Genomic DNA, 26,980 nt, shown 5'->3' on the forward strand with positions numbered 1-26,980 from the left:
GAATGTTAAATGGTACAGCCAATATGAAAAATAGTTCCTCAAAAAGTTAAGTACAGGGGCGCCTGGGTGGCTCAGTTGGTTAAGCAACTGCCTTCGGCTCGGGTCATGATCCTGGAGTCCCGGGATCGAGTCCCACATTGGGCTCCCTGCTCAGCAGGGAGTCTGCTTCTCTCTCTGACCCTCTCCCCTCTCATGCTCTCTCTCTATCTCATTCTCTCTCTCAAATAAAAAAAAAAAAAAAAAAGTTAAGTACATAATTACCATATGACCCAGCAGTTTCAGTCTTAGGTATATATCCAAAAGAAATGAAAACATATGTCCATGCAGAAACCTATACACAAATGTTGTAATATAGCAATACTCATAACAGCAGAAAGGTAGAAATGACACGAATGTCCACAAACAGATGAATGGATAAACAAATTATGGTGTATACATCCAATGGAATATTATTCAGCCATTAAAAGGAACTAAGTATTGATACATGCTACAACTTGGATGAATTTCAAAAATATTATGCAAAGTGTCACAAAGGTCACATATTGTATAATTCTTTTTTTTTATGATATATCCAGAATAGGCCAATCCACCGAGACAGAAAGTAGATTAGATGTCACCTAGGGATGGGGAGGGGAGAGTTGGGAGTGATTGGTATGGGGTGTTTTTAATGAAGTGATGAAAAGGTTTTGAAATTAGAGAGAGCTGGTAGTTACACATTATGAATACATTAAGTACCACTAAACTGTACACTTTAAGATGGTTAATTGTAGGGGCGCCTGGGTGGCTCAGTCGTTAAGCGTCTGCCTTCGGCTCGGGTCATGATCCCAGGGTCCTGGAATCGAGCCCTGCATCGGGCTCCCTGCTCCACGGGAAGCCTGCTTCGCCCCCTCCCACTCCCCCTGCTTATGTTCCCTCTCTCGCTGTGTCTCTCTGTGTCAAATAAATAAATAAAATCTTTAAAAAAAATGGTTAATTGTATATGAATTTTTCCTTAAAAAAAAAGAAGGTTTAGTAATTCAAAAAATTTTTTCATCAAATTTTCAGGATCACATGTTTGTATTTTATAATCAAATGTCAGTTCTGTATTTATTCTAGTCTTTAATCTCTTTGTAACATTTTAATCTTTTTTAAAAAATAGAGCTTTATTGAGATATAGCCCACATATAATAGAATTCACCCCATTTTGTGTGTATATTTTGGTGAATTTTGGTAAACATATGTCATTTAACAACCACCACCACAATTAAATTTTAAAAGCATTCAACATCCCAAAAAGTTCCCTTAAGTCTGTTTATACCCACTCCCCATCCCCACATATTTTCTGACATAATTCTGCCTTCTCTAGGCATTTCTGGGCAATTCTAGAAAAGGCAGAATTACAATAACAGACATTTTGTATGAATGGAATCATACATTATGTAATTTTGTATGTCTTTTTTTTTTAAGATTTTATTTTTAAGTAATCTCTACAGCCAACGTGGGGTCGAAATTACAACTCTGAGAGCAAGAGTCACATGCTCTACCTACTGAGCCAAACAGGCATGCCCATCTGGCTTCTTTTACTTAGTAAGATGTGTTTGAAGTTCATGTATGTTTTTTTACGTATAAGTAAATTATTTGTTCCTTTACATTTCTGAATAATTTACCATATTAAGTGTATCCATTTATATTTTGAGGTTACTGGATTGTTTCCATTTTTCAGCTATTATGAATACTTACAAGACTCTTGTATGTTGTATGGACAGAAGTTTCTATCTCTCTTTGGTAGATATTAAGTAGAATTGCTTATTTTTATATTTAACTTCTTAAGAAACTGCCAAATTTTTCCAAAGTGGCTGAGCTATTTTTCAACCCTCATCCGTATAAGGGGTCCAGCTGCTCTACATTCTGGCTAACACTTAGTATTGTGAATCTTTTTAATTACAGTCATTCTGATGGGTATGCAGAGATTTCTTTTTGTGGCTTTAATTAGCATTTCCCTAATGACTAATGATGCTGAGCATCTTTCTATATGTTTATTAACCTTTGCCTATCTTCTTCTGTGAGGTGTCTGAATTTTTTGCCCATTTTAAATGAGTATTTGTCTTATTACTGAGTTTTAAGAGCTCTTTAAATGTCCCAGATACAACTCCTTTGTAGATGTTCTACAAATACTTTCTCCCAATTTGTGACTTGCCTTTTGAGTGATTTAACATTATCCTTTTTTTTTTTTAAAGATTTTATTTACTTATTTGACAGAGAGAGAGCACAAGCAGGGGGAGTGGCAGGCAGAGGGAGAAGCAGGTTCCCCACTGAGTAAGGAGCCCAATGCAGGGCTTGATCCCAAGACCCAGGAATCATGACCTGAGCCAAAGGCAGACACTTAACCGACTGAGCCACCCAGGTGCCCCTAACATTATCTTTTGATGAGCAATCAAACACCTTTTTTTAAGTGGAGCCCATGGGCGGCTTGAACTCATGACCCTGAGATCAAGACCTGAGCTGAGATCAAGAGCCGGAGGTTTAACCAACTGAGCCACCCAGGTGCCCCTGATGAGCAAAATTTTTAATTCTAATGATGTCCAATCTGTCATCTTTTTCTTTTATAGTCTGTACTTTATGTGTCCTAAGAAATCTTTGCTTAACCCAAGTCCATAAAGATTTTTCTCCTGTTTCCTTTGAGAATTAATTTCTGAGTGTACAGTATGACATAAGGGTTAAATGTCACATTTTTTCCTTACAGATATTCCATTATTTCAGTACCTTTATTTAAAAGACTATCCCTTCCCCACTGAATTGCCTTGGTAACTTTGCCAAAAATCAATAGAGCATGTAAATGTGAGCTTACTTTTGGATTCTTAATTCTATTCTGTTTTCTATTTACTATTCCTCCCCGCCCCCACCGCCGAGTTTTGGTCACACTCTCCTGTTTCTTTACATGTTCAATAATCTGATTAAAAACTAAGCCTTGTGTATCATACATCATAGTGCCTCTGTATTCCATTTTGTTCTTCTGAAATTTGCTGGGTTTACTGTTTTAATATATAATGAACTTGCCTAGACTCAAAATGAAGAATCTGTTTCTCTGTAGAGAGCTGAAATTTTTTCTCAGGTTTCTTTCTGCCCCCTTTTGCCGGAATCTCTCTTGCGCCTGCACAGCTTTCTGACCAGCCAATGATTTCAACAGAAGTTATACAACGACAACTCAAGCCAATGAAGCCTCCCCTCTCTGCTGCCCAACCTGTGTATGGGTGAAAAAATTCATTCAAATTTGTAGGAAATAAATAAGTCTCCCCAGGCTTTCAATTTTGCTTGTGCTCCCTGGGGAACCCCATGTTGTTTAGCAGCCAGCCATGAATGCATGCAGAGCATATTATCTCAGCCTTTCCACAGCTCTCTTGTTTCCAGAAGTTCCCCCTTAAGTTTCTTGCTGCTCTGCTACTCTCCCAAACCAAATCAGCCTCTAATTAGTAAACCTGTGGGTCTTTTCACACCAGCTGGGCTGGGCAGGGGAGGGGGTGTATCTGGGGGTGGGGGGATGGGAATCCCCTCAAGCAAGAAGCATCTTCCCCAATGCAGTAGCAGTTTCTCCTAAGTAAACATTTTCAAGTTCTTTGCTGTCTTTGGTCATTCTTGAAACTGCTGCATCTAATAATTTTTTTCCAGTTTTATACCATTCTTTTTTTTTTTTTTCCAAGGGACAATCACCCAACCCACCCAGTCAGGCAGGCGGTCCTTAGTGGAAGTAGCATCTTGACCGTATTTTAAGCACTTATGAATATATTATCATGATCTCATTTATCATTATATGAAACCAAACAAGTTACTGCAAAAGTTAGTCAACTATAGCAGGAAAAAAAATTCTTATTTGCAAACATTAAATTTCAGATGCAATGTCTACAGGGTTCGTAGCACAGTAAAAGATACCATATAATTAAGGTGGCTGTGATCTGCTAACTCCACGAAGGTCTTTAAAATATGTATGACTTACCTGGAAAAATGTAAATTTTTTTAGTTTTTTAGACAAAAGAGTAGATTCAATTTACACCTAGACCACCTGGGGGCGCGGGGTGGGGAAGGCATCACCAAGTATAGAGCATCAAATGCAGAGAGTTTGGTTGGATTTTAGAAAATTACCTTGAAGGCTGCTAAACAATGAAGGCTCAATAAGGTCATGACAATTGCCAGAAGGATGGTGGCTAAGTTCCGCACGTCCCATATGGTCTCTACCAGAGGAATACTGCCGACCTGCCAGTCATAGCATAGAGTAACGGGTGCAAGCAGAAGCCACACGTTGAAGGCCAAGAGGTAGGAATAGGTAAGGAACCTACGAAGAGAAGAAGAATCACTGAAACACAACTCAAGGTCCATGATACTTTGCAAACATTCGTTTACCATGGTTTAATAAAATAGCATTGTATACTGTTGGTGTTACCGGAAAAGACAAGGTAAGATGGAAAGCCACCCATTCATTTTATCATAAAATAGATCGTTCTGGAATATATTTAACAGTTCCAGGCACTGTGGCAGGTGATGACCTTTCAACGGTGAACAAAGAAAGACAGAGTTTCCATGACATATATTTAAAAATTATCATGTAAATAAATACATTACATCCTGAGATAAATGCCAAGAAGGAAAAGTCTGATGAAAATATATGACAGAAATGCTGTTCTGCTAGGTATGATTCCCTGGGTAAGAGACAGACCTTTAAACTCTCCTTTTTTTTCATAGTGCCCAGAAAACTGCTGTAGATAGTAAAATATTTAAGCATGTTTATAACAGATTGGTCATACTGAATTATTTCAAAAAAAATCAGAGCATCTGTGGTAGGGAAATGAAGTCTCTTAGTCCCAAGTAAAGGGGCTAGCCTTCAAGAGAAGGGAAGGACACCTATCATCCTGCTAAGGAGAACAGACAGACCTAGGGAAGGGAGATAATGAACACAGGGGATGCTCCTGTTTTCTGGCTGTGTCTAGCCACTAAGGGAAGGTGAAAGGCATTCCAACTGAGCCCGCTCTTTTCAGAGTAGAGGAAACTGAAGTTATTTAAATACGTCGGGCCAACACAAATCCATTAAGTAGTGGTTAGACCCTTGAGAATTGCATAACTATCAGCACATAACCAACTTCACCCAAACCTGTGCTCTAGGAGACTCCAAGCTCCAGCATGGCTTCTAGCAGCATGAGGCGCATCCCTAGGATGACCCTGGCCCCCATTAGAACCCTTGCCTGAGAAAGCACAATGCTGCCAAGGAGAACTGACTGTTGGTTCTAGCCAGCACCAGACAAAGGGCCTCTGACCTCCCTGTCTTAGAGCATTTCTATGAAGGGCTGACAATTGTGAATATGTCTCTCCCATGACTCAGAAGTCTTTCTCAATGACCTGAGAGCCATTCCTTTAAAATGTCCTCATCAGGAAGGACAGGGCCTGTCTCCCAGTGTCTGTAAGAGGATAACTGCCAGCCAGCAGACACAGCCAGCCTAAATGCACTTGGACGACGGGTCCTTTGAAATTTTTCACTTCTCGGCCTCTTCTGAGTCCTGGCTTGCTGGGCTACTCTCACTGTCCCTTTAAAATGCCCAAATCAGACTAGCGCTCAGCTCCCCCCCGCCCCCGCTTAACAGCAGTACTGAATGAAATTTATTTTCACGGTTTCAACGGATGTCCAGCCATGTTTGTTTGACACCCTATATGGGATTAAATAGAATAATTAGATAAATTCCTTCCCCTCAAAAAAGTGCATAACCCAATAGTGAAAACAAGATATACACAATCAAAGAAGCGGAATGAGATGAGCACCATGACAGTGCAGAACATGAAGGGAAGTCTTCTGACAGATTCTTTTGGAGGGATTCTTGGATTGGCAAAGGGGTTAAATCAAATCATTTCTAGTTAGCTTCCAATATGAAGAGTTCTTTCACCTTGACTTCCTCTCCACAAGTAGCTACTGGTTAGGAACACCCTTCCCAGACCTTCCCAACTGATCTCCTTCCCTTACCTCCTTTCCCTTCAAGGTTGGCAGTTACAAATCATCAATGATGGCCAGGTGAGGCTTAGGGGTGGGGATTACTCACTGTCCCGAATCTCAAACCCCAACAGAGAAATAGGTTGAAGGAGTGGGGATACTTTTTTTTTTTAAGATTTATTTATTATTTATTTGAGGGAGAGAGAACAAGCAAGAGGGGTTGGGGGAGAGGAAGAGAGAATCTCAAGCAGACTCCGAGCTGAGCATGGAGCCTAAGGTGGGGTTTGATGTCATGCCCCTGAGATCACGACCTGAGCCAAAACCAAGAGTCAGATGCTTAACAGACTATGCCACCCAGGCGCTCCAGGAGTGGGGATACTTCAGTGGTGTTTTCCAACTCTTTTCCTCTCTGCTGGTATTTTTAATAAAATGTTAATATACAAATCTTGTGGTACACACTGAAAGCTTAATGAAGTCCAAGCTTTATTTTTTAACAAAAATCAAAACAAAAACACTGCCTCATCCCTTTTAGCCTGGGGGCTGAGAAATTGTCTGATGAGAGAATGCCAACTCCACAGGAAGATGACTGGGTCACATTGGACTTTGTTTTTTCACAGAGCTTCTAAGCTGACACAATCTGCTTGTTAGCTCAAGGAAGATTCTCTGTGACTTGGCTTTAAAGAAGGTGGAACCAAACAGGAAAATCACAACATTTTGTCACTCAGTTACTCTCCAGGTCTTAAAATTTACTTTTAAAAAATGGTATCTTTCCTTCTTGATATACTAGCTAACAGCAATGATTATAAATGGCTGCTAAAATTATTAGGTGAAACCTAATAAGGTACTTCATAATGGATGGATCAGGCTACATCAGGTGCCTAGAACTGACTAACCAATTTTAACATCACAGAAAGGGAGACTAATAGCCAAATGTCCTCCTGATGGAGATATATGTCACTACCTATGAAGTAGTCTTGTTCCCCCCCAAAAAAAGAAAAGAAAGAAAATCAAACTTGAATCTGATCAAGCCTTTATCACCAGTTCACATCAAATACAGAAAAAGCCAAAACATGCTACAGGACACCACAGGAATGCAATGTGACAAATCCAAAATGTTGCCATTCCACAGAACAAATGATGTCCAGTTGTTCCACAAAGACATTGTTAAGAGGGGTAAAAGGGGCAGAGGGGCAAAGGGGAAAAAAGAAGAGGGCATCTGTCACTCACATGAGATCTAAGAGGCATATCAAAGTGCAGATATTGTTTAGGTACTAATTCAAACAATCCATTATGAAAAATAACCACTTATACGCAAGAAAAAACTCAAGAATCCTTGTTAATTTTTAAAGTGCGATAAATGGTATTGTGGTTAATTTTTTTTAGGATCCTTAGCTTTCAGAAATACATACTAAAAAACATATGCATATGAAATACAAATCTGAGATTTGCTTCAAAATAATGGACTGAGGGTAAGGGCACAGAAGTGGGTGGGGGGGGTGGAGCAAGATGGCAGAGGAGTAGGAGACCTGGATTTCGTCTGGTCTCAGGAATTCAGCTGAATAGGGATCAAACCATTCTGAACATCTACCAACTCAACAGGAGATGGAAGATAAGAAGAGTAACAACACTCTGAACAGAAAAGCGACCACTTTCTCGAAGGTAGGATGTGCGGAGAAGTGAATCCGAGGCAATATTCGGGAGGATAGACGGCGGGGGAGGGGGCCTCCGTCGGCCGCTTCTGGCAAGTGATAGAGCCGCCGAGCACAAAATAGGAACTTTGAGAAGTCGGCTCCGCTGAGGGACGTCCCTCCAGTGGCTAAGCGGGGGGTGGAACCCTCGCGGGACAGTGTGGTCTCAGGACCCTCAGGGTCACAGAAAGACTAGGGGTGCCTGAGTGCGGCAGAGCTCCCAGGTATCGGAGCGGGGAAGCCGGCTGCAGAGACAGAGCTGAGGCGCGGGCTCTCAGCTCGGAGTTGCCATAAACTGTGATCCGTGGCCCAGTCGGGCCACTGCTCCTCCAGCAGGGACCCAACAAGCGGCAGAGCCGGGGAGACTCCCCTTCCTCCCCGGGGAGGAGCGGCGCAGGAACGCACCGCAGGGATCTGCTGGGTTTGGAGACTCCACACGGGGTCGTGTGCCAGAGATACAAACGCTCGGTCACAGGCCGGGTGAGCACGGAGTGCGGCCGGAGACCAGGGACACGGGAGTGACTGCTTTTCTCTGGGGGCACACTGAGGAGCGGGGCCCCGAGTTCTCAGCTCCTCTGGGCGGAGATTGGGAGGCCACCATTTTCACCCTGTCCTCCAAAGCTGTACCGAGAGCTTGCAGGGAAAAAAAGCTCCTGAGAGCAAACCGGAGCAGCTTGCTTAGCCCGGACTCACAAGGGCGGGGCAATTCGGCCTCCGGCAAAGACATTTGGGAACCACGGCAACAGGACCCTCCCCCAGAAGATCAGCAAGAACAGCCAGCAAGCCAAGACCAAGTTTACTGATCAAGGAGAACGGGAGAACTCCAGTGCTAGGAGAATACTGCACATAGAATTCATGGCTTTTTTACCATAATTCATTAGTTTTTCAAAGTTAATTTTTTAACTGTTTTTTTTAATTTTTCTTTTTCCCTTTTTCAAACATCTTATCAATCCCTTTTTAAAAAAAACTTTTTATTTTTCATTTTTAGAGTCATATTTTTATCCCTTCCTAGTAGTTACCCTTATTTTTGGCATATATATATATATATATATATATAAGTTGTTCTCTCTTTAAAATTTTCAAATACAATTTCTTCTAACAGATCAAAATATACCCTAAATCACTAGTGTATGACTTTGTTCTATTCTCCTGCCTGATCACATTCTCTCCCTTTTTTTTTTTCTTTTTCTTTTTAAATCTTCTTTCTTTTTAAAAAACAACTTATCAATTCCTTTTATAAAATCTTTTATAATTTTCATCTTTACACTCATCTGCCATCCCTTCATTGTATCAACCCTTATTTTGTACATATATAAGTCTTTCTTCCTTTAAAATTTTAGCAGGCACTTTCTTCTAACAGACCAAAATATGCCCAGAAGCTAATGTGTGGCACTGATCTATGCACTAGCCTCATCATATTTAATCATATTCTGTTTTTTTTTGTTTTGTTCTGTTTTTGTTTATCTTTTTCTTTTTCCTTTTTTTTTCTCTCTTCTTTCTTTCCCTTTCTTGTCCCCTGGTTTCAGGTCTTTTCTGATTTGTATACAGTATATTTGCTGGAGACAATGTTAACCTGTTAGCATTCTGTTCTCTCATTCATCTGTTCTCCTCTGGACAAAATGACAAGACGAAAAAAATCACCTCAGCAAAAAGAACAAGAGGTAGTACCGTCTGCCAGGGACCTACTCAATACTGACATTACTACAATGTCGAACCTAGAGTTCAGAATCATGACTTTAAAGATACTAGCTGGGCTTGAAAAAAGTGTGGAAGTTATTAGAGAAACCCTTTCTGGAGAAATAAAAGAACTAAAATCTAACCAAGTCGAAATGAAAAAGGATATTAATGAGGTGCAATCAAAAATGGGGGCACTAACTGCTAGGATAAATGAGGCAGAAGAAAGAATCAGTGATATAGAAGACCAAATGATGGAAAATAAAGAGGCTGAGAAAAACAGAGAGAAACAACTACAGGATCACGAGGGCAGAATTCGAGTGATAAGCAATATGATAAGACGAAACAACATTAGAATAATTGGGATCCCAGAAGAAGAAGAAAGAGAGAGAGGGGCAGAAGGTATATTGGAACAAATAATAGCAGAGAACTTCCCTAATGTGGGGAAGGAAACAGGCATCAAAATCCAGGAGGCACAGAGAACCCCTCTCAAAATCAATAATAGCTCAACACCCCGACATCTAATAGTAAAACTTACGAGTCTCAGAGACAAAGAGAAAATCCTGAAAGCAGGTCGGGAGAAGAGATATGTAACCTACAATGGTAGAAACATTAGATTGGCAACAGACCTATCCACAGAGACCTGGCAGGCCAGAAAGGACTGGCATGATATCTTCAAAGCCCTAAACGAGAAAAATATGCAGCCAAGAATACTATATCCAGCTAGGCTATCATTGAAAATAGAAGGAGAGATAAAAAGCTTCCAGGACAAACAAAAACTAAAGGAATTTACAAACACGAAACCAGCCCTACAAGAAATATTGAAAGAGGTCCTCTAAGCAAAAAGAGAGCCTAAAGCAGCATAGATCAGAAAGGAACACAGATAATATACAGTAACAGTCACCTTACAGGCAATACAATGGCACTAAATTCATACCTTTCAATAGTTACCCTGAATGTAAATGGGCTCAATGTCCCAATCAAAAGACACAGGCTATCAGATTAGATTAAAAAACAAGACCCGTCAATATGCTGTCTGCAAGAGACTCATTTTAGACCCAAAGACACGCCCAGATTGAAAGTGAGGGGGTGGAAAACTATTTACCATGCTAATGGACACCAAAAGAAAGCTGGGGTGGCAATCCTTGTATCAGACAAATTAGATTTTAAAACAAAGACTGTAATAAGAGATGAAGAAGGACACTATATCCTACTTAAAGGGTCTATCCACCAAGAAGATCTAACAATTGTAAAAATCTATGCCCCTAACGTGGGAGCAGCCAATTATATAAGGCAATTAATAACAAAAGCAAAGAAACACATCGACAACAATACAATAATAGTGGGGGACTTTAATACCCCCCTAACTGAAATGGACAGATCATCTAAGCAAAAGATCAACAAGGAAATAAAGACTTTAAATGAAACACTGGACCAAATGGACTTTATAGACATATTCAGAACATTCCATCCCAAAGCAACAGAATGCACATTCTTCTCTAGTGCCCATGGAACATTCTCCAGAATTGATCACATCCTAGGTCACAAATCAGGTCTCAACCAGTACCAAAAGATTGGGATGATTCCCTGCATATTTTCAGACCACAATGCTTTGAAACTAGAACTCAATCACAAGACGAAAGTCGGAAAGAACTCAAATACATGGAGGCTAAAGAGCATCCTACTAAAGAATGAATGGGTCAACCAGGAAATTAAAGAAGAATTAAAACAATTCATGGAAACCAATGAAAATGAAAACACAACTGTTCAAAATCTTTGGGATACAGCAAAGGCAGTCCTGAGAGGAAAGTATATAGCAATACAAGCCTTTCTCAAGAAACAAGAAAGGTCTCAAATACACAACCCAACCCTACACCTAAAGGAGCTGGAGAAAGAACAGCAAATAAAGCCTAAATCCAGCAGGAGAAGAGAAATAATAAAGATCAGAGCAGAAATCAATGAAATAGAAACCAAAAGAACAGTAGAACAGATCAACGAAACTAGGAGCTGGTTCTTGGAAAGAATTAACAAGATTGATAAATCCCTGGCCAGACTTATCAAAAAGAAAAGGGAAATGACCCAAATCAACAAAATCATGAATGAAAGAGGAGAGATCACAACCAACACCAAAGAAATACAAACAATTATAAGAACCTATTATGAGCAACTCTAGGCCAGCAAATTAGATAACCTGGAAGAAATGGGTGCATTCCTAGAGATGGATCAACTACCAAAATTGAACCAGGAAGAAATAGAAAACCTGAACAGACCTATAATCACTAAGGAAATTGAAGCAGTCACCAAAAATCTCCCAACAAACAAAAGCCCAGGGCCAGATGGCTTCCCAGGTGAATTCTATCAGACATTTAAAGAAGAATTAATACCTATTCTCCTGAAACTGTTCCAAACAATAGAAATGGAAGGAAAACTTCCAAACTCATTTTATGAGGCCAGCATTACCTTGATCCCAAAACCAGACAAAGATCCCATCAAAAAGGAGAATTACAGACCAATATCCTTGATGAACATGGATGCAAAAATTCTCACCAAAATACTAGCCAACAGGATCCAACAGTACATTAAAAGGATTATTCACCATGACCAAGTAGGATTTATCCCTGGGCTGCAAGGCTGGTTCAACATTCGCAAATCAATCAACGTGATACAATATATTAACAAAAGAAAGAACAAGAATCATATGATCCTCTCAATAGATGCAGAAAAAGCATCTGACAAAGTACAGCATCCTTTCTTGATCAAAACTCTTCAGAGTATAGGGATAGAGGGTACATACCTCAATATCATAAAAGCCATCTATGAAAAACCTACAGCGAGTATCATTCTCAATGGGGAAAAGCTGAGAGCTTTTCCCCTAAGGTGAGGAACACAGCAGGGATGTCCACTCTCACCACTGCTATTCAACATAGTATTAGAAGTCCTAGCCACAGCAATCAGACAACAAAAAGAAATCAAAGGCATCCAAATCGGCAAAGAGGAAGTCAAACTCTCACTCTTTCCAGGTGATATGATACTGTATGTGGAAAACCCAAAAGACTCCACCCCAAAACTGCTAGAACTCATACAGGAATTCAGTAAAGTAGCAGGACATAAAATCAATGCACAGAAATCAGTGGCATTCCTATACACCAACAACAAGACAGAAGAGAGACAAATCAAGGAGTCGATCCCATTCACAATTGCACCCAAAACCATAAGATACCTAGGAATAAATTTAACCAAAGAGGCAAAGGATCTGTACTCAGAAAACTATAAAATACTCATGAAAGAAATTGAAGAAGACACAAAGAAATGGAAAAACGTTCCATGCTCATGGATTGGAAGAACAAATATTAAGAAGATGTCAGTGCTACCTAGAGCAATCTACACATTCAGTGCAATCCCCATCAAAATACCATCCACTTTTTTCAAAGAAATGGAACAAATAATCCTAAAATTTGTATGGAACCAGAAGAGACCCCAAACAGCCAGAGGAATATTGAAAAATAAAGCAAAGCTGGTGGCATCACAATTCCGGACTTCCAGCTCTATTACAAAGCTGTCATCATCAAGACAGTATGGTCCTGGCACAAAAACAGACACATAGATCAATGGCACAGACTAGAGAGCCCAGAAATGGACCCTCAACTCTATAGTCAACTCATCTTTGACAAAGCAGGAAAGAATGTCCAGTGGAAAAAAGACAGTCTCTTCAACAGATGGTGTTGGGAAAATTGGACAGCCACATGCAGAAGAATGAAACTGGACCATTTCCTTACACCACACACGAAAATAGACTCCAAATGGTTGAAAGACCTAAACGTGAGACAGGAGTCCATCCAAATCCTAAAGGAGAACACAGGCAGCAACCTCTTCGACCTCAGCCGCAGGAACTTCTTCCTAGAAACATCGCCAAAGGCAAGGGAAGCAAGGGCAAAAATGAACTATTGGGATTTCATCAAGATAAAAAGCTTTTGCACAGCAAAAGAAACAGTCCACAAAACCAAAAGACAACCGACAGAACGGGAGAAAATATTTGCAAATGACATATCAGATAAAGGGCTAGTATCCAAAATCTATAAAGAACTTATCAAACTCAACACCCAAAGAACAAATAATCCAATCAAGAAATGGGCAGAAGACATGAACAGACATTTTTCCAAAGAAGACATCCAAATGGCCAACAGACACATGGAAAAGTGCTCAACATCGCTCGGCATCAGGGAAATCCAAACCAAAACCTCAATGAGATACCACCTCACACCCGTCAGAATGGCTAAAATTAACAAGTCAGGAAACGACAGATGTTGGTGGGGATGTGGAGAAAGGGGAACCCTCCTACACTGTTGGTGGAAATGCAAGCTGGTGCAACTACTCTGGAAAACAGTATGGAGGTTCCTCAAACAGTTGAAAATAGAGCTACCATACGATCCAGCAATTGCACTACTGGGTATTTACCACAAAGATACAAATGTAGGGATCCAAAGGGGTACATGCACCCCAATGTTTATAGCAGCAAAGTCCACAATAAACTGTGGAAAGAGCCAAGATGTCCATCGACAGATGAATGGATAAAGAAGATGTGGTATACATACACAATGGAAATTATGCAGCCATCAAAAGGAATGAGATCTTGCCATTTGCAACGACATGGATGGAACTGAAGGGTGTTATGCTGAGTGAAATAAGTCAATCAGAGAAAGACATGTATCATATGACCTCACTGATATGAGGAATTCTTAATCTCAGGAAACAAACTGAGGGTTGCTGGAGTGGTGGGGGGTGGGTGGGATTGGGTGGCTGAGTGATAGACATTGGGGAGGGTATGTGCTATGGTGAGCATTGTGAATTGTACAAGACTGATGAATCACGGATCTGTACTTCTGAAACAAATAATGCAATATATGTTAAGAAAAAAAAAGAAGATAGCAGGAGGGGAAGAATGAAGGGGAGTAAGTCGGAGGGGGAGACGAACCGTTAGAGATGGACTCTGAAAAACAAACTGAGGGTTCTAGAGGGGAGGAGGGTGGGGGGATGGGTTAGCCTGGTGATGGGTATTAAAGAGGGCACATTCTGCGTGGAGCACTGGGTGTTATGCACAAACAATGAATCATGGAACACTACATCAAAAACTAATGATGTAATGTATGGTGATTAACATAATAAAAAAAATTATTAAAAAAATAAAAAAAAATAAAACCAAGGGGAAAAAAAAAAAAGAAGTGGGTGAGGGTATGAATGAAACAAGATCGGCCATGAGCAAGGATTGCTGAAACTGGGTAATGCGTCTGTAGTGGTTCTTCATGCCATCTGCTCTACTTTTGCATGTATTTGTTATTATCCATAATACTATTTTGGCAACAGAAATGCAACAGGAATAGTTTATGTCTAACGGCAGGTTGACCATGGAATAGCTGCAAATGCTAATGTGGATTTTTTTTTTTTTTTTTTAAGTAAGCTCCACACCCAGTGTGGAGCCCAATTCTGGGTTAAAACTCAAGACCCTGAGATCAAGACCTGAGCTGAGATCAACAGTCAGACGCTTAACCGACTGAGCCACCCAGGCACCCCACTGCTTGTGCTCTCTCTCTTTTTCTCTCTGTCAAATAAATAAATAAAATCTTTTTTAAAAAAAGGAATATGGGTCGGGTGCCTGGGTGACTCAGATGGTTAAGCGTCTGCCTTCGGCTCAGGTCATGATCCCAGGGTCCTGGGATCGAGTCCCGCATCGGGCTCCCTGCTCCTTGGGAGCCTGCTTCTCCCTCTGCCTCTCTCTCTCTCTCTCTCATGAATAAATAAATAAAATCTTAAAAAAATAAAAAGATTAAATAAAAAAGAATATGGGTCATATTAAAGAATTAAAAATGTGTAATATAAAAAATTATAAAATGACTCCTGATAAAATGTCCAAAAGGAAAAATATCACTACAGTGTTGGGTGAGGATGTGGAGAAACGCAAACTTTGAAGTACTCCTGTAAATTGGTGAAGCCATTTTGGAGAACGGCAGGCAGTTTAAGGCAGCACATTAAATGCATGCATGATCTAGCAAGTCTACTCCTGAGTTTATACCCAACAGCACTGCAAACAGATGTTTCCCAAAATACATTTGCAACATTGTTCACAACTCTTCTTAATAGTCCCAAACTGGAGACAACCAGATACCCATCTACAATAAAATGGATATATACATTGTAATATACCCATTCAAAGGAAATCTATTCTGCAATAAGAATGAATGCAACAACATGGATGAACATCATAATGGTAATACAGAACAGAAATAGAAGACACACAAGAAAAGGAAATCACAGAAAACCATCTATAGACAAGGACAGGGTGACTGGAAGCAGGACCTAACCCCCAGGACACAGGGCTGAGGCAGAAAGCCACAAGGCAACCCCAACTAAATGGACTGTGTCGATGGTAGTCTGTTGCCCTCATCCCCTCGGTCCTCCATAACAACAGAATAGAAGGCACCAGGACTTTCCAGGTTTTCCAGGACCAAGGCCCAGCAGTACCACTGAACACTTGCTGCTTCAGCACCTGGGAACAGAGAAGGCAAGACCATTTCCAAACACTTTGTGAAATCGGAAAAGAGATGCAAATGACTCTCACCAGCTTCTCACTGCATTTGTTTTTTAAAGTTTTGGTGGATTATAAGAACCAATGGTCTTATCAAACCAGCTCAATTAAAGGTCGGGCTATTTGGGGCACCTGGGTGGCTCAATCAGTTAAGCATCTGACTCTTGATTTCAGCTCAGGTCCCAATCTCAGGGTGGTGAGATCAAGTGCCATGTTGGGCTCACACTGAGCCTGGAGCCTGCCTGAGGATTCTCTCCCTCTCCCTCTTCCCTTCCCACCCCATGTGCACGTGCACACATGCTCACTTTCGCTCTCTAAAATAAATAATTAATAAATAAATAAATAAATAAATAAATAAATAAAGGTAGGGTTATTTTAAAAATTCCCGTAAGAATCCAGACGGAAAATAAAAGTAAAACCAGGCTTCTCACGAACCCAAACCAAGTGGTCCGTTAAGCAGGGCAGCACCCTCCCTTTGGGCCACAGGCTTTCCTCATGGCTGCCTTGCTCCTCTCAGTATTTGCTCCATTCATGGGCTTCTTGAGCATCTGTTCCAGACTGAGTCTGGAACATGGCCCCCACCTCTCCTTTTCTCTTGTCCCCACACACTTGTCACTGCAGTGTTCCCGGCTCTCTCTCAGGTGTCCAGTTCCTGAGAGCAGCACCTGTCAGCTCGCCTCACCTTCTGGAACCAACTCTCACGGGCCGCTGAACTCTAGCTCCGGCTGACCCTTCTGGTCCCAACCTCTGACAAACCTTGCCTGTCCCAGCCCACTGCTAGGCCAGGCTGGGTCCCTCTCGGTGCTCCCACAGCCCCGCCTAGGCTTGCACGCTCCCCTGTAGCTGTGTGTTCATGTGTCCGTCTGCCCCCAAAAGCAGAAGCTCCTGGGGCACAGGGCTGTGTCTCGTGGATGGTTATTTCCCCAGCACCTTGCTCTTTAAATGGTTGGATTCAGTGGGTTTTAAGAAATTAACCTGGTATTAAAATAATACCTAAAAATCTGAAAATATTTCCATTTTATACTTGCATTTTTGCCCTGGGGCAACCACATAGCTTTATATGGTCCTACAAGAGATACCTGCTGGGTTTCCAGTTGTCCACCTGAAGGGTGCAAACTGGCGATTCTGCTTTTGGGTGGCCCCCTCAGCACCTAGTGTGGGCTAGCTCATGGCACACCATCAAAGAGTGAGGAATGTTTGAGGAAAGACACCTCCCCTCAGGTGTCACAGAAGCATCATTAAAAAGCTATGCCAGCCTTATATTTTCTTATTTTATATTAAATTGCAATGAATACAGTTTAAGTGAGAACTCATTACCATGGATAAATAATAGAGTGAATCTGAAATGTCATTAGGTCTCTCTGACCTTTTTAATGTGCCATTAATACAGTTATTCTATTAGCAGAGACAGCTTCACTAAAGTAGAAAAAAATGAATTTCAACATGCAAGACTGTCAACAACAACTTCTCACTGGTATATCTGTTAAAAAGTAAAAAAAGCAAATAACACCTTCTGCAAAATAAATACTTGGTTCATTTCTTACTTAAGGTCTGTTTCTTTCCGTAAAGCATTTAACAACATCTTTATTTCAAATACTTTTCTCTCATGGAGCACAGGTTTGTCTTCCACTGAGCAAACATGTACTAACTGCTTACTATGCATCAGGCACAGATTTCCAGATTTCCACAGAAGAATCCTATTGGTATACTAATGAACCACATCCAATGACATTAAAAATCCCTTAAACATGTACAGCACTTTCTAGTTCACAAAGTATTTGCACGGAAGGATTAGCTGACCCTCACACAATCTCTATGAAGTGGGCATTAGCCTTACTGTTGCAGTTGGGAAACAGCCTTATGGAGGCTGTGACTCGCTCAGTGTCCCGCAGCAAACCCAGCACAGAGCCTACACACGGCTCCGCATGGAATTCTCCGCCGTATCATACAGCCTCCCATTCGCACATCTTTATTAAAGTAGAAAGGAAATACAATGGATCAAATATTGGTACTTTGTGGAAAAGCGCCTGCCTGAGACCCTGACTTCTTTCTTGAACAGGGAAGCCCAGGTGAATTTCAGCTTTTCTATTAAACCGAAACAAAACAAAACAAACTCTAACTTTTAGTTAAAGCAGGGCTGACAAAAACTTAAAGCCAGTGTGTGATCCCTTCTACAGCGTAACTAAACAGATGACTACAGATACAAGTGCTTGTTAAAGCATCACACAGCAAGAAATAGAATCCTTAAATAAAAACGTTGGGCTTGGCATTTTATTCATTATTGAAAAGCAATCTTTGTCTTGATGTTCCAATGTTAGGAAAAAAGAAGAAAACTGTTTCTTTAATTTTTATCAGCTTCTCAGGGACTTAAGATTACAAGAGAAATACAACATGTAGGTTTAAAGGTTTATATAGTTTTCTTCAAGAAGTAAAGTATCAGTAAGTGATCCAGACCAGCAATTTCCAACAATGGATCCCGAGTCCAGAGGTAGCAAGTGCTACCTCGCCAAGCTACCTCCGTTTTCCTCTTCCTTGTATTTCTCCCCTTCGTTCCCAGGGTCCAAGAAAAGTTAGGTCAATTACTATTACGTAGTATCATTTCAATTGGGAAGACCGCTCTCAGTGACCTTGATAACCTCTTTCATCCCCATGAAGCTACTTTTCTAGGAATGTAATACAAAATACATAACGGAGACAACAGCCCCCTTGCAGAGAGCTCTTCAGCCACAGAGGACCTGGTTTATACCTGAGGCTTTCAAAAAGGGTGACACACACGTGCCTCCAGATCCAATTAGGCTGCAGGTCAAAGACTCTCTTACCCAACTATTCTTTCAGAACTTCTGAGACATGAACCAGGAAATCTTTATCTGTAACATACTTCTCTGGGTGATTCTGAGAGTCACCCTAGTTTGGTAATCACTGCTTTAAAAATCAGAATAACTTCAGTTTCGTTTAAAAAAAACACACACACGTATGGGGGACCTCCTAACACAAAGCCCTGCTGGTTGTTAATGCAAGAACAGAGCAGCTCATTTTGCATAACCCACTTGAAACACACAATGCATTTTAAAATAATAATTTAAATTTGAGTTCAATTTGTTCACAGTTTATTATGAAAATAGTCCTTACGTTAGGGGTTCCAAGAGTTATAAAGATTAGGAAGACATAGTGCCCTGAGGCTGTCACGATCAAAATCTAAGGCTTTTTTTGTGCCTCTTTGAAACTATCAACTGAAAATGGAAAGAGAAAAGAAGCTTCTTTAGAAGGAAGATGCTGAGTTCTACCCTCATCTTAGTATTTCCTATCTTGATATTTTCCTACAAAGTAATACAAGCCTTTACCTAGATTTCCAAACAGCAGAAATACAGCTACCCACTTAAGTAGATATATTCCACTTGCTTATCCAGGGCCACATCTCATGAAAATACACGAGGCTGATAGGGGGCCTTTATATTCATTCACTGAAAATCCCAGTCTATTTCCTGGATTTGAAAAACAACCATTTACAATATTATAAATGCAATACTTCCATCAAGTATACATGGCTTTCCATCCTGTCACCTTCCAATCTGTCAGATGGAAACCCAATTGCTAGGCAGCAGCTGCAGAAGGGGGCCTTAAGAGTGGATCATTGTGTTTTCTCTTCTGCAGGCTCCACCCTTATGCAGAAGCCATACTTAACTTGGGCTTTTGTTCTTATGTTGAATCCAAGATTTACAAGATTGAATGTCAAAGGATCATATTTCTAAAGAGACTTATATAAAGGACGATTCTGGACAGAACAAGGTGCACACAACCTCTCCCATCACTTCTCAAGTACAGTGCACCAAAACCATGGGAGCAGAATCTTTGGGCACTGGACCCCAGAACTGATACTTCAGTGTGATTCCCAAGTGTTTTAGGGACACATGTAGGTCTGGCAACCCAGCTGGAGTAAAATCATCAAGCCCCAAATGGCTGTAGTCAGGGCACAATTAGGGGTGGTAATTTACAAGAAGTGTCATGAGCGTCCATGGTCTTGGGCTCTAAAGGACATTTTGTACAGATGGGACTCAAATTCAAAGTTAGTCTTCACACCCAAAGGTGGAGTGCAGTCCAAGTCCTCCCACCACTTCAGCTGACCAAAGCAGGAGCTGGCAGCTTAGAAGAAACCACCCAAGCCTGAGGCAGAGGAAGGGTGTGGAGGGTGTGGGGTGGGCTCTACACACCATTTATTCCTCGCCAGCCCGCTCATCCTTCACCCTCCTCAGACCAAGAGCCCCCGTGCTTGGTCTAGGCCAGGGCTGTCCAACGGAAATACAATAAAAACATGCACCATTTCAAATTTTCTATTAGCTACATTTAAAAAAAGTAGAATGAAACATGATACATTAATTTTAGTAATATATCTTGTTTCGATGGATATATTCAAAATATCTCAACATATAATCAGTATAAAATTTATTAGTGGTACATTTTAATTTCTTTTTTTCTTATAGGATTTCATCTCCAAAATCCCAGGTAGTCTTTATTTAGCCTCACAGCACACCTCAATTCAGACTAGCCACATTTGAAGTGCTCAGTAGTAGCCTTATGTGACTCTCAGCCCCTGCAGTGGACAGTGCAGATGTAGACAATCACGTTGGCCCTCAGCCCCATCTTCCGCCTCTTCTATACTCAACTTGTCCTTGATTTTATCCTTTTAGGTCAGGATTCCTGCTACGAACTCATGCCTCAATCCTTGGCTCTCGCTTTCCACTTTGCACTCTCAAATCCAATCCCCAAATTTTCAAGTGCAAAATTTGCAATCCCCAAATTGCCAAAATCACTACCCTGGTATTTTTTTTATTTTTACTTTTATTTTTTGTCCTTGTTTCAGTACATAAAAACTTCTGTCCTGGCCCTTGTTCCTACAGAAATTCCATGTGGGATGAGAGGGATGGAGGGATTTGGACATATGAGGGCAAAATTTTCTTAACTTAAAAAAATTTTTTAAAGTACTTTAAATTTAGAGCAATTACAAAGAAGATAACAGAGAATCTCTTGTGAGTTATATAAACAACACTACAGCCACAGCTATGTGGGCATTCAAAGGTGCAAGAATTGTGAAAGACCCAGGAGGGAAGCAAGAGAGCCAAGCTGACAAAACAGGAGGCAGAGAGACGGTCCCACAGACAGAGTTCCCTTCGATGCTCCTGGCTAAGCGTTTCACCACCTCACTAGGGACGGAACTGAAAATTCATGCCAGAACCACGGTGCTATATTTGTATTTTCTTGTATTATATTTAATCATGCAAGTTAACCAGATACCCCACAGCATAAATCCCATCATTCTCAAGGAAACATTTTGTTGCCTTTAAGAAGTTACAAGTAAGCAAACCCTTACAGATATTTTTGAAGACAGAAAATTGAACAAGGCATTGGGTTGGGAGGAGGCTGCACGTGACAATTACAATCACACTTCTGGTGTTCCCGGGGGGGGCGGATAGCAGGTGTGCCACAACCCCCCTCCACCAGAAGGGCACCTCAAAACAAGGCTCACTCCTTTTCCCCGGTGGGGTGGGGGTGGGGGTTAACCAGGACCACCATTCACTCATCCAACAATATTCTCAAGATTTATTTCGTGCCAGGCTCTGAGCTGAAGCCTAGTAAGAGAATGAAATGATGTTAGGAGCCACCAGGACAGCTGCTGCTCACAGAGCTTTGAGCAAATATATGCAGTAGCCTCAGTCTGCTTTTAGAACACACTCCTATCCAACTTTCTGAGATCTACTTCTGTGAAGCAGTCCCCTCTCTTCTTGAAGGGAAGACACCAGCCCTGAGGTCATTCCGGCCACCTACCCTGCACATGCTCCTCTGATGAATGCTCACTGCAAAGCCACCAGGCTGCAGGCTCCCTCTCCCTCCCAAGTCACAACACCAGATCCTGAATGTCAAGAAAAAAGCAATTTTACTGAAGCAATTCACAGTGGAAATCACTAAGTGTACAGCCTGTGAGTGGGAAGCAGTCACTAGTTTTATGCCAGGAAAACCTTTCTGCAAGAGTTAGCACTTACCTTGAGCCTTCATGAATGGGCTGAGCTTACACTGAGAAACAGACAGCATAGGTAAATAGAATGCATGGGGGTCTGTGAGGGTCCCAGGATTCTGAGGTGTTAGGTGGTGGTGGTTCAGGAAACAGGCTTGAGAAGGTTCTGGCAAGATCTTCCAGAACCAACAATGGCTAAAGAATGAAGGAAAGGGCATTACAGGACTGGAAAACAACATGTAAAAAGACTCTAGGGTAATAGGCAGTGGTGCATTTAGGGAACTAAAGCAGGTTAGGATGTTAACAATGTCTAAGGTTAGGGAGGAAGGGCAGAGGGGTTTCAAGAGATGAGCCTGAAGAGAATGACCATGGTCAAATTCCTTACTCCTTATCCTAAAGGGTACAGGAAACCACTGACCTTTTCAATATTAAGCCAGTGAGAAGTATCATCTGGAAATAGTGTGGAAGATGGATCTGAGGAGAGCAAACTGTGGGGAGAGAGACAAGTTAGGAGGATTTCAGTAATGCATGTGAGAGACCATGCGGACCTTGATGAAAATGGTAGCAGCAGGGATGGATATTGTGAAAACATTCTAGCGACATTCAGATCAAAGATACAGAACGACGTGATTGCTTAGAGGTGAGGGATGAAAGGAAGGTAGTAGCCAATCATGGCTACTAAGTTACCTGGCTTGGACAACTGAGCCCGGGGAAACTCGCTTGTCAAGAGAAAGCTGTGCAACCTATAGTATCTCCTCCATTCTTTAAATTCTACTTACACTTTTCTTCTCAGGTCTAAAGTAGAAATGTTTATAATTCAATGTCATACCATTCAACTGATCCACACAATCTCAATTAATTATGGGTTGAAAAATTTATCGATCAGTCACATCAAATTCCTGGCAGCTAATACCATAAGAGCCTTATTGCCAGGATATTCTGATAATGATGATTCTCCAATACTTCATTGATTTGCCTTGTGATTTGATCAAGTGCCCAGTGCCCAGTGATCAAGTATAAGAAATCAAATTCTAAATGGCTTCCAAATTACTGTTAACATAAACTGTAACAAAGCACAATTTTGAAAATATTAAAAATTTAATATTTAATTAAAATTTAATAAACATTTAATATTTAATTAAAATTTAATATTAAAAATTTAATCCTCATACAAATACACAGTGAAAATAAAAGTTCATATAACTGTTTAATAAGGCAACCAGACACTTGAAAAAGCCAGTTTAAAAGAAAATTTGAGTTAGGCAAAACCTTCTTAGATATAACCTCAAGCAACAACAACAAAATAGATAAGTTGGATTTCATCAGATTTAAAAACACTTGTGCTCAAAAGGACACCATCAAGAATGGGAAACAACAACCCACAGAAAGGTTGGAAATGTTTATAAATCATGTTATCTGATAAACAACTTGTAGCTAGAATATAAAGAGAACTATTACAACTCAATAATAAAATAATAAAACCCCTCAATAATCAAAATAATTAAAAACTGGTCAAGGCATCTGAATAGACGTTTCTCTGAAGAAGATAAAGAAGTGGCCAATATGCAGATGAAAAGATGTTAGACATCATTAGCCATTAGGGAAATGCAAATCAAAACCATACTGAGATACCATTTTATACCCACTTGTATGGCTGTAATAAAAACAACAGAAAGATTGTCAAAAAAGACAAGCATTGGTGAGGATGCGGAGAAACTGGACCCTCAAATACTGCTGTAAATGTAAACGTAAATGTAAAATGGAGCAGCGACCTTGGTAAATAGTCTAGCAGTTCCTCACAAAGTTAAATACGAAGTTAACATCTATGACCTGGCAAATGCACTCCTACATACATGCGCAACAGAAATGAAAACATACATTTAAACAAAAACTTGTCCATGAATGTTCATAGCAGTGTTATTTGGAACAGCCATCAACAGAGGAAAGGAAAAGTAAAAAGTGGTACACACATACAATGGCATATTACTGGGGAATGAAAAAAGAACGGAGTATGAATACAGGCTACAACATGGATGAATCTTGAGCACATTATGCTAAGTGAAAGGAGCCGGTCATAAAAGACCACACATTATTTGAGTCCATTGATCTGCCATGTCCAGAATCGGTAACTCAACAGAGACAAAAAGTAGATCAATGGTTATCTAGGAGTGGGGGGGACTGAGGTAAAATGGGGAGTAAATGCTAATGGAGATAAGATTTCTTTTTGGGGAGAGGAAAATGTTCTAAAACTGATTGTGATGATGGTTGCACAATTCTTTAAGTACAGAGAAAACTACTGGATTGTATACTTTAAGTAGGTGAACTGTACGGTAGGTCTATTAAACTGTTACTTAGATATATATAAATAGAATAAATACATATATATAAATGTATACATATATCAATATACTCAAATTAAATATGAAAAACTAGGGTTATATAGTTCATGAAATAATAAAAAGGAATGAGATTGGTAAATTAGACACAAATTTGTTCAATTTATTGCCTATAAGGCAATAAAACTGTAACATTTGAAGTCTCATTTCCTACTACAGAGAATAAGAAATGTTCACACCTATCCTATTCTATATGTTAAGTTCTAAGTTGACACAGTTGTAAAATATAGTAGCGCAGATGTAAGTAAGTCAAAGTTGTATTCTAGGTTTGTTAGACAATGCCCTACATTAAGACTAAATGTCACGCAGTCATCTGTTGTCTTATTCCCATGTCTTTGATAATTTTTCTTAACAAAGGATTCTCATAAGCAAACCACAATGATTTTGCATCCTAGTGTTGGTAAATAGAAAATGACAGGGTATTTCTTCCTAGCTAACCACATGGAAACAGATAATCTACAAGTGAAGGAATCTCAGAACTAAAGCCACAAGAAATCATCTGAATGAAACAAAGGAAAACCTTTGCTCTTAAAACTGTTAGGATTTTTTTTAACTACATGTTAATAACTGTAATAACTATAGCAATATCTTATATTAATAACTTGCAATATAGTAATAACTACAGCAATTATTAAAAAAAGAGAAAGCTAGTCTGAAAATTCTCATCTGATAATAGAGTAAGTTATATCGACTTTAAAAGAAGATGTAATACTTGCAAGATAGAAGCAAAGATGCTATAAAAGAGGTGGAGCATCAATGAGGCAGACTGACACAGCTGAATGACAAGCCTGTGATTAGTAGTGACAGGCTCATGGAGCCAGCCAAATCATAGCTAAATTGCATTGCTGATGAGAAGGAAAGAAAAACCAACACAACTAGGAAACAGACCAAGGTAATCCAATTTAAGAATCATCAGGCTACCAGAGGTCAAATAATTATGCAAGCAGAGTAGAAACCTTACTTCAGAAAGGAATTAAAGACAATTTTCTGGATGCTCAAAAGAGTCAATTATAATGCAGCTATCTTACAGGAATGTGAAAAGCCATTTATAGCAACTGTCATTGAAATGTCCCTGGGTATCTCCATATTTTAAGCATGAAACACAGAAATAGAAAGATATGGTTTTGGGGGGTGGGGGGAAGAGCAGGGAGGAGCAGGGAGCCCGACGTGAGGCTCGATCTCAGGACCTTGAGGTCACGACCTGAGCCAGAAACAAGAGTTGGATGGTTAACTGACTGCGCCACCCAGGAGCCCCAGGAAGAAAACTATGTTTTTTTAAAAGAAAAAAGGGGAAGAATATAAAGGTGTTAGGATATTGTATTCTATCACTTTATACTGATTAAATTACCCGAGAATAGTCACTTAGATGGATTCACAGACAGAAAGTCCTAGGTGAAATGTGTTTCAGGCCCCTATGAAAAAGGATATATATGCCTTGGAAGTGAAAGGCAGAACCTGGCGAATGACTGGTCCAAGGTACTCATTTTGCCAGAGGTTACACCAAAGAATTTTTTCTGCCACCAGTAGAGATAAAAATGGAACTGAACACCCCTGGCAGATAGGAGGGCAGTGAGGACCTCGGGGAAGGCACTTGTTTACTGATGACAGAGATATAAATGAAATCACTAGTTGGTGAGTTCAGAATAGTCTGTTCTGGAGGTGAATGGAGCTATTTAAGGAGCTACAGAACCTGAAACAATTTATCAATGAGCTAAAAATATCCAGGCAAGGATCTTGGAAATTTCGAAAGCCAGCGAGAGCTACCCAAAAAGGACAAGTAGGTTGCAACATTAACAAAAAGCTAGGTTGGAGATGTCATGATTAATCCAACAACATTTTGAAAAACAGAAGATACAAACAATTTATAAGTGTCTAGCGTACCTCAAAAAGATAAGCCAACACTAGAGCCTGGATATCATATGATTTCTGAAGGCACAGTCAAGATTCTTTAATAGAAATATATGTCAGAAGTAATGCAAACAATTGTGCCATGATATTTTTGTAGAAATGGGTTAATCAAATTTCAAGTTATCTTTTTTGAAAGGGAAATTGCCTTTAAAAAAAAAAAAAAGGAAGGAAAGACTAGGAACAATAAAGAAAAACATACAGGCAAAGAAAATAGAAATGGAGCAGTTAAAACATAAAATAAATGAGTCAAATAAAGCAAAATCACTGCCTGGCATAGAAACAAAAAATCCAACAATGTGTTGTCCTTAAGAGATACAAGTAAGCCAAAATAAAAATGGACTGTAGAACAAGGTTTAATTTAAGATTTATTATGTCTTGCAAACACAAAAAAGTGAAGGACACTATTATGAAAATGATATTAAATGCTAAAAAGTATATATAAAACTATAAAAACTTAAAAACAGTGCATCTGAATATTTAAACATAATAGCAACAATATATCCTTTTAAAAAAAAGACTATTTATTTACTTGAGAGAGAGACAGAGAGCATGAGCGGGGGGGGGGGGGGGGCGGGGGCAGGAGGGAGAGGGAGAAGCAGACTCCCCACTGAGCAGGGAGCCCGAAGCCAGGCTCAATCCCAGGACACCGAGATCATGACCTGAGCCAAAGGTAGACACTTAACCGACTGAGCCACCCAGGCACTCTGCAACAATATATCCTGAAGAAAAGTTATTAAAATGGTCAAATATAACTATATCTGAAAGCCCTTAGCAGGACAT

At 40.2% G+C, this 26,980-nt stretch overlaps 1 protein-coding gene across 2 annotated transcripts in view; it reads right to left on the bottom strand.

The window, feature by feature from the left end:
- TMTC1 (transmembrane O-mannosyltransferase targeting cadherins 1) overlaps nucleotides 1–26,980 on the bottom strand; it is a 271,874-nt gene that overhangs the window by 112,378 nt on the left and 132,516 nt on the right. For both annotated transcript variants that reach the window (XM_028113292.2, XM_028113293.1), the window contains one exon: nucleotides 4,117–4,306. In XM_028113292.2, coding sequence (XP_027969093.1) covers nucleotides 4,117–4,306 — 190 coding nt within the window. The remainder of the gene's footprint in view (nucleotides 1–4,116; nucleotides 4,307–26,980) is intronic.

This window comes from Eumetopias jubatus, unplaced genomic scaffold (genome assembly GCF_037043125.1).
Source record: "Eumetopias jubatus isolate StellerSeaLion01/CBP00866 unplaced genomic scaffold, mEumJub1_p1.0 scaffold_8, whole genome shotgun sequence".
Classification (NCBI taxonomy): Eukaryota; Metazoa; Chordata; class Mammalia; order Carnivora; family Otariidae; genus Eumetopias; species Eumetopias jubatus.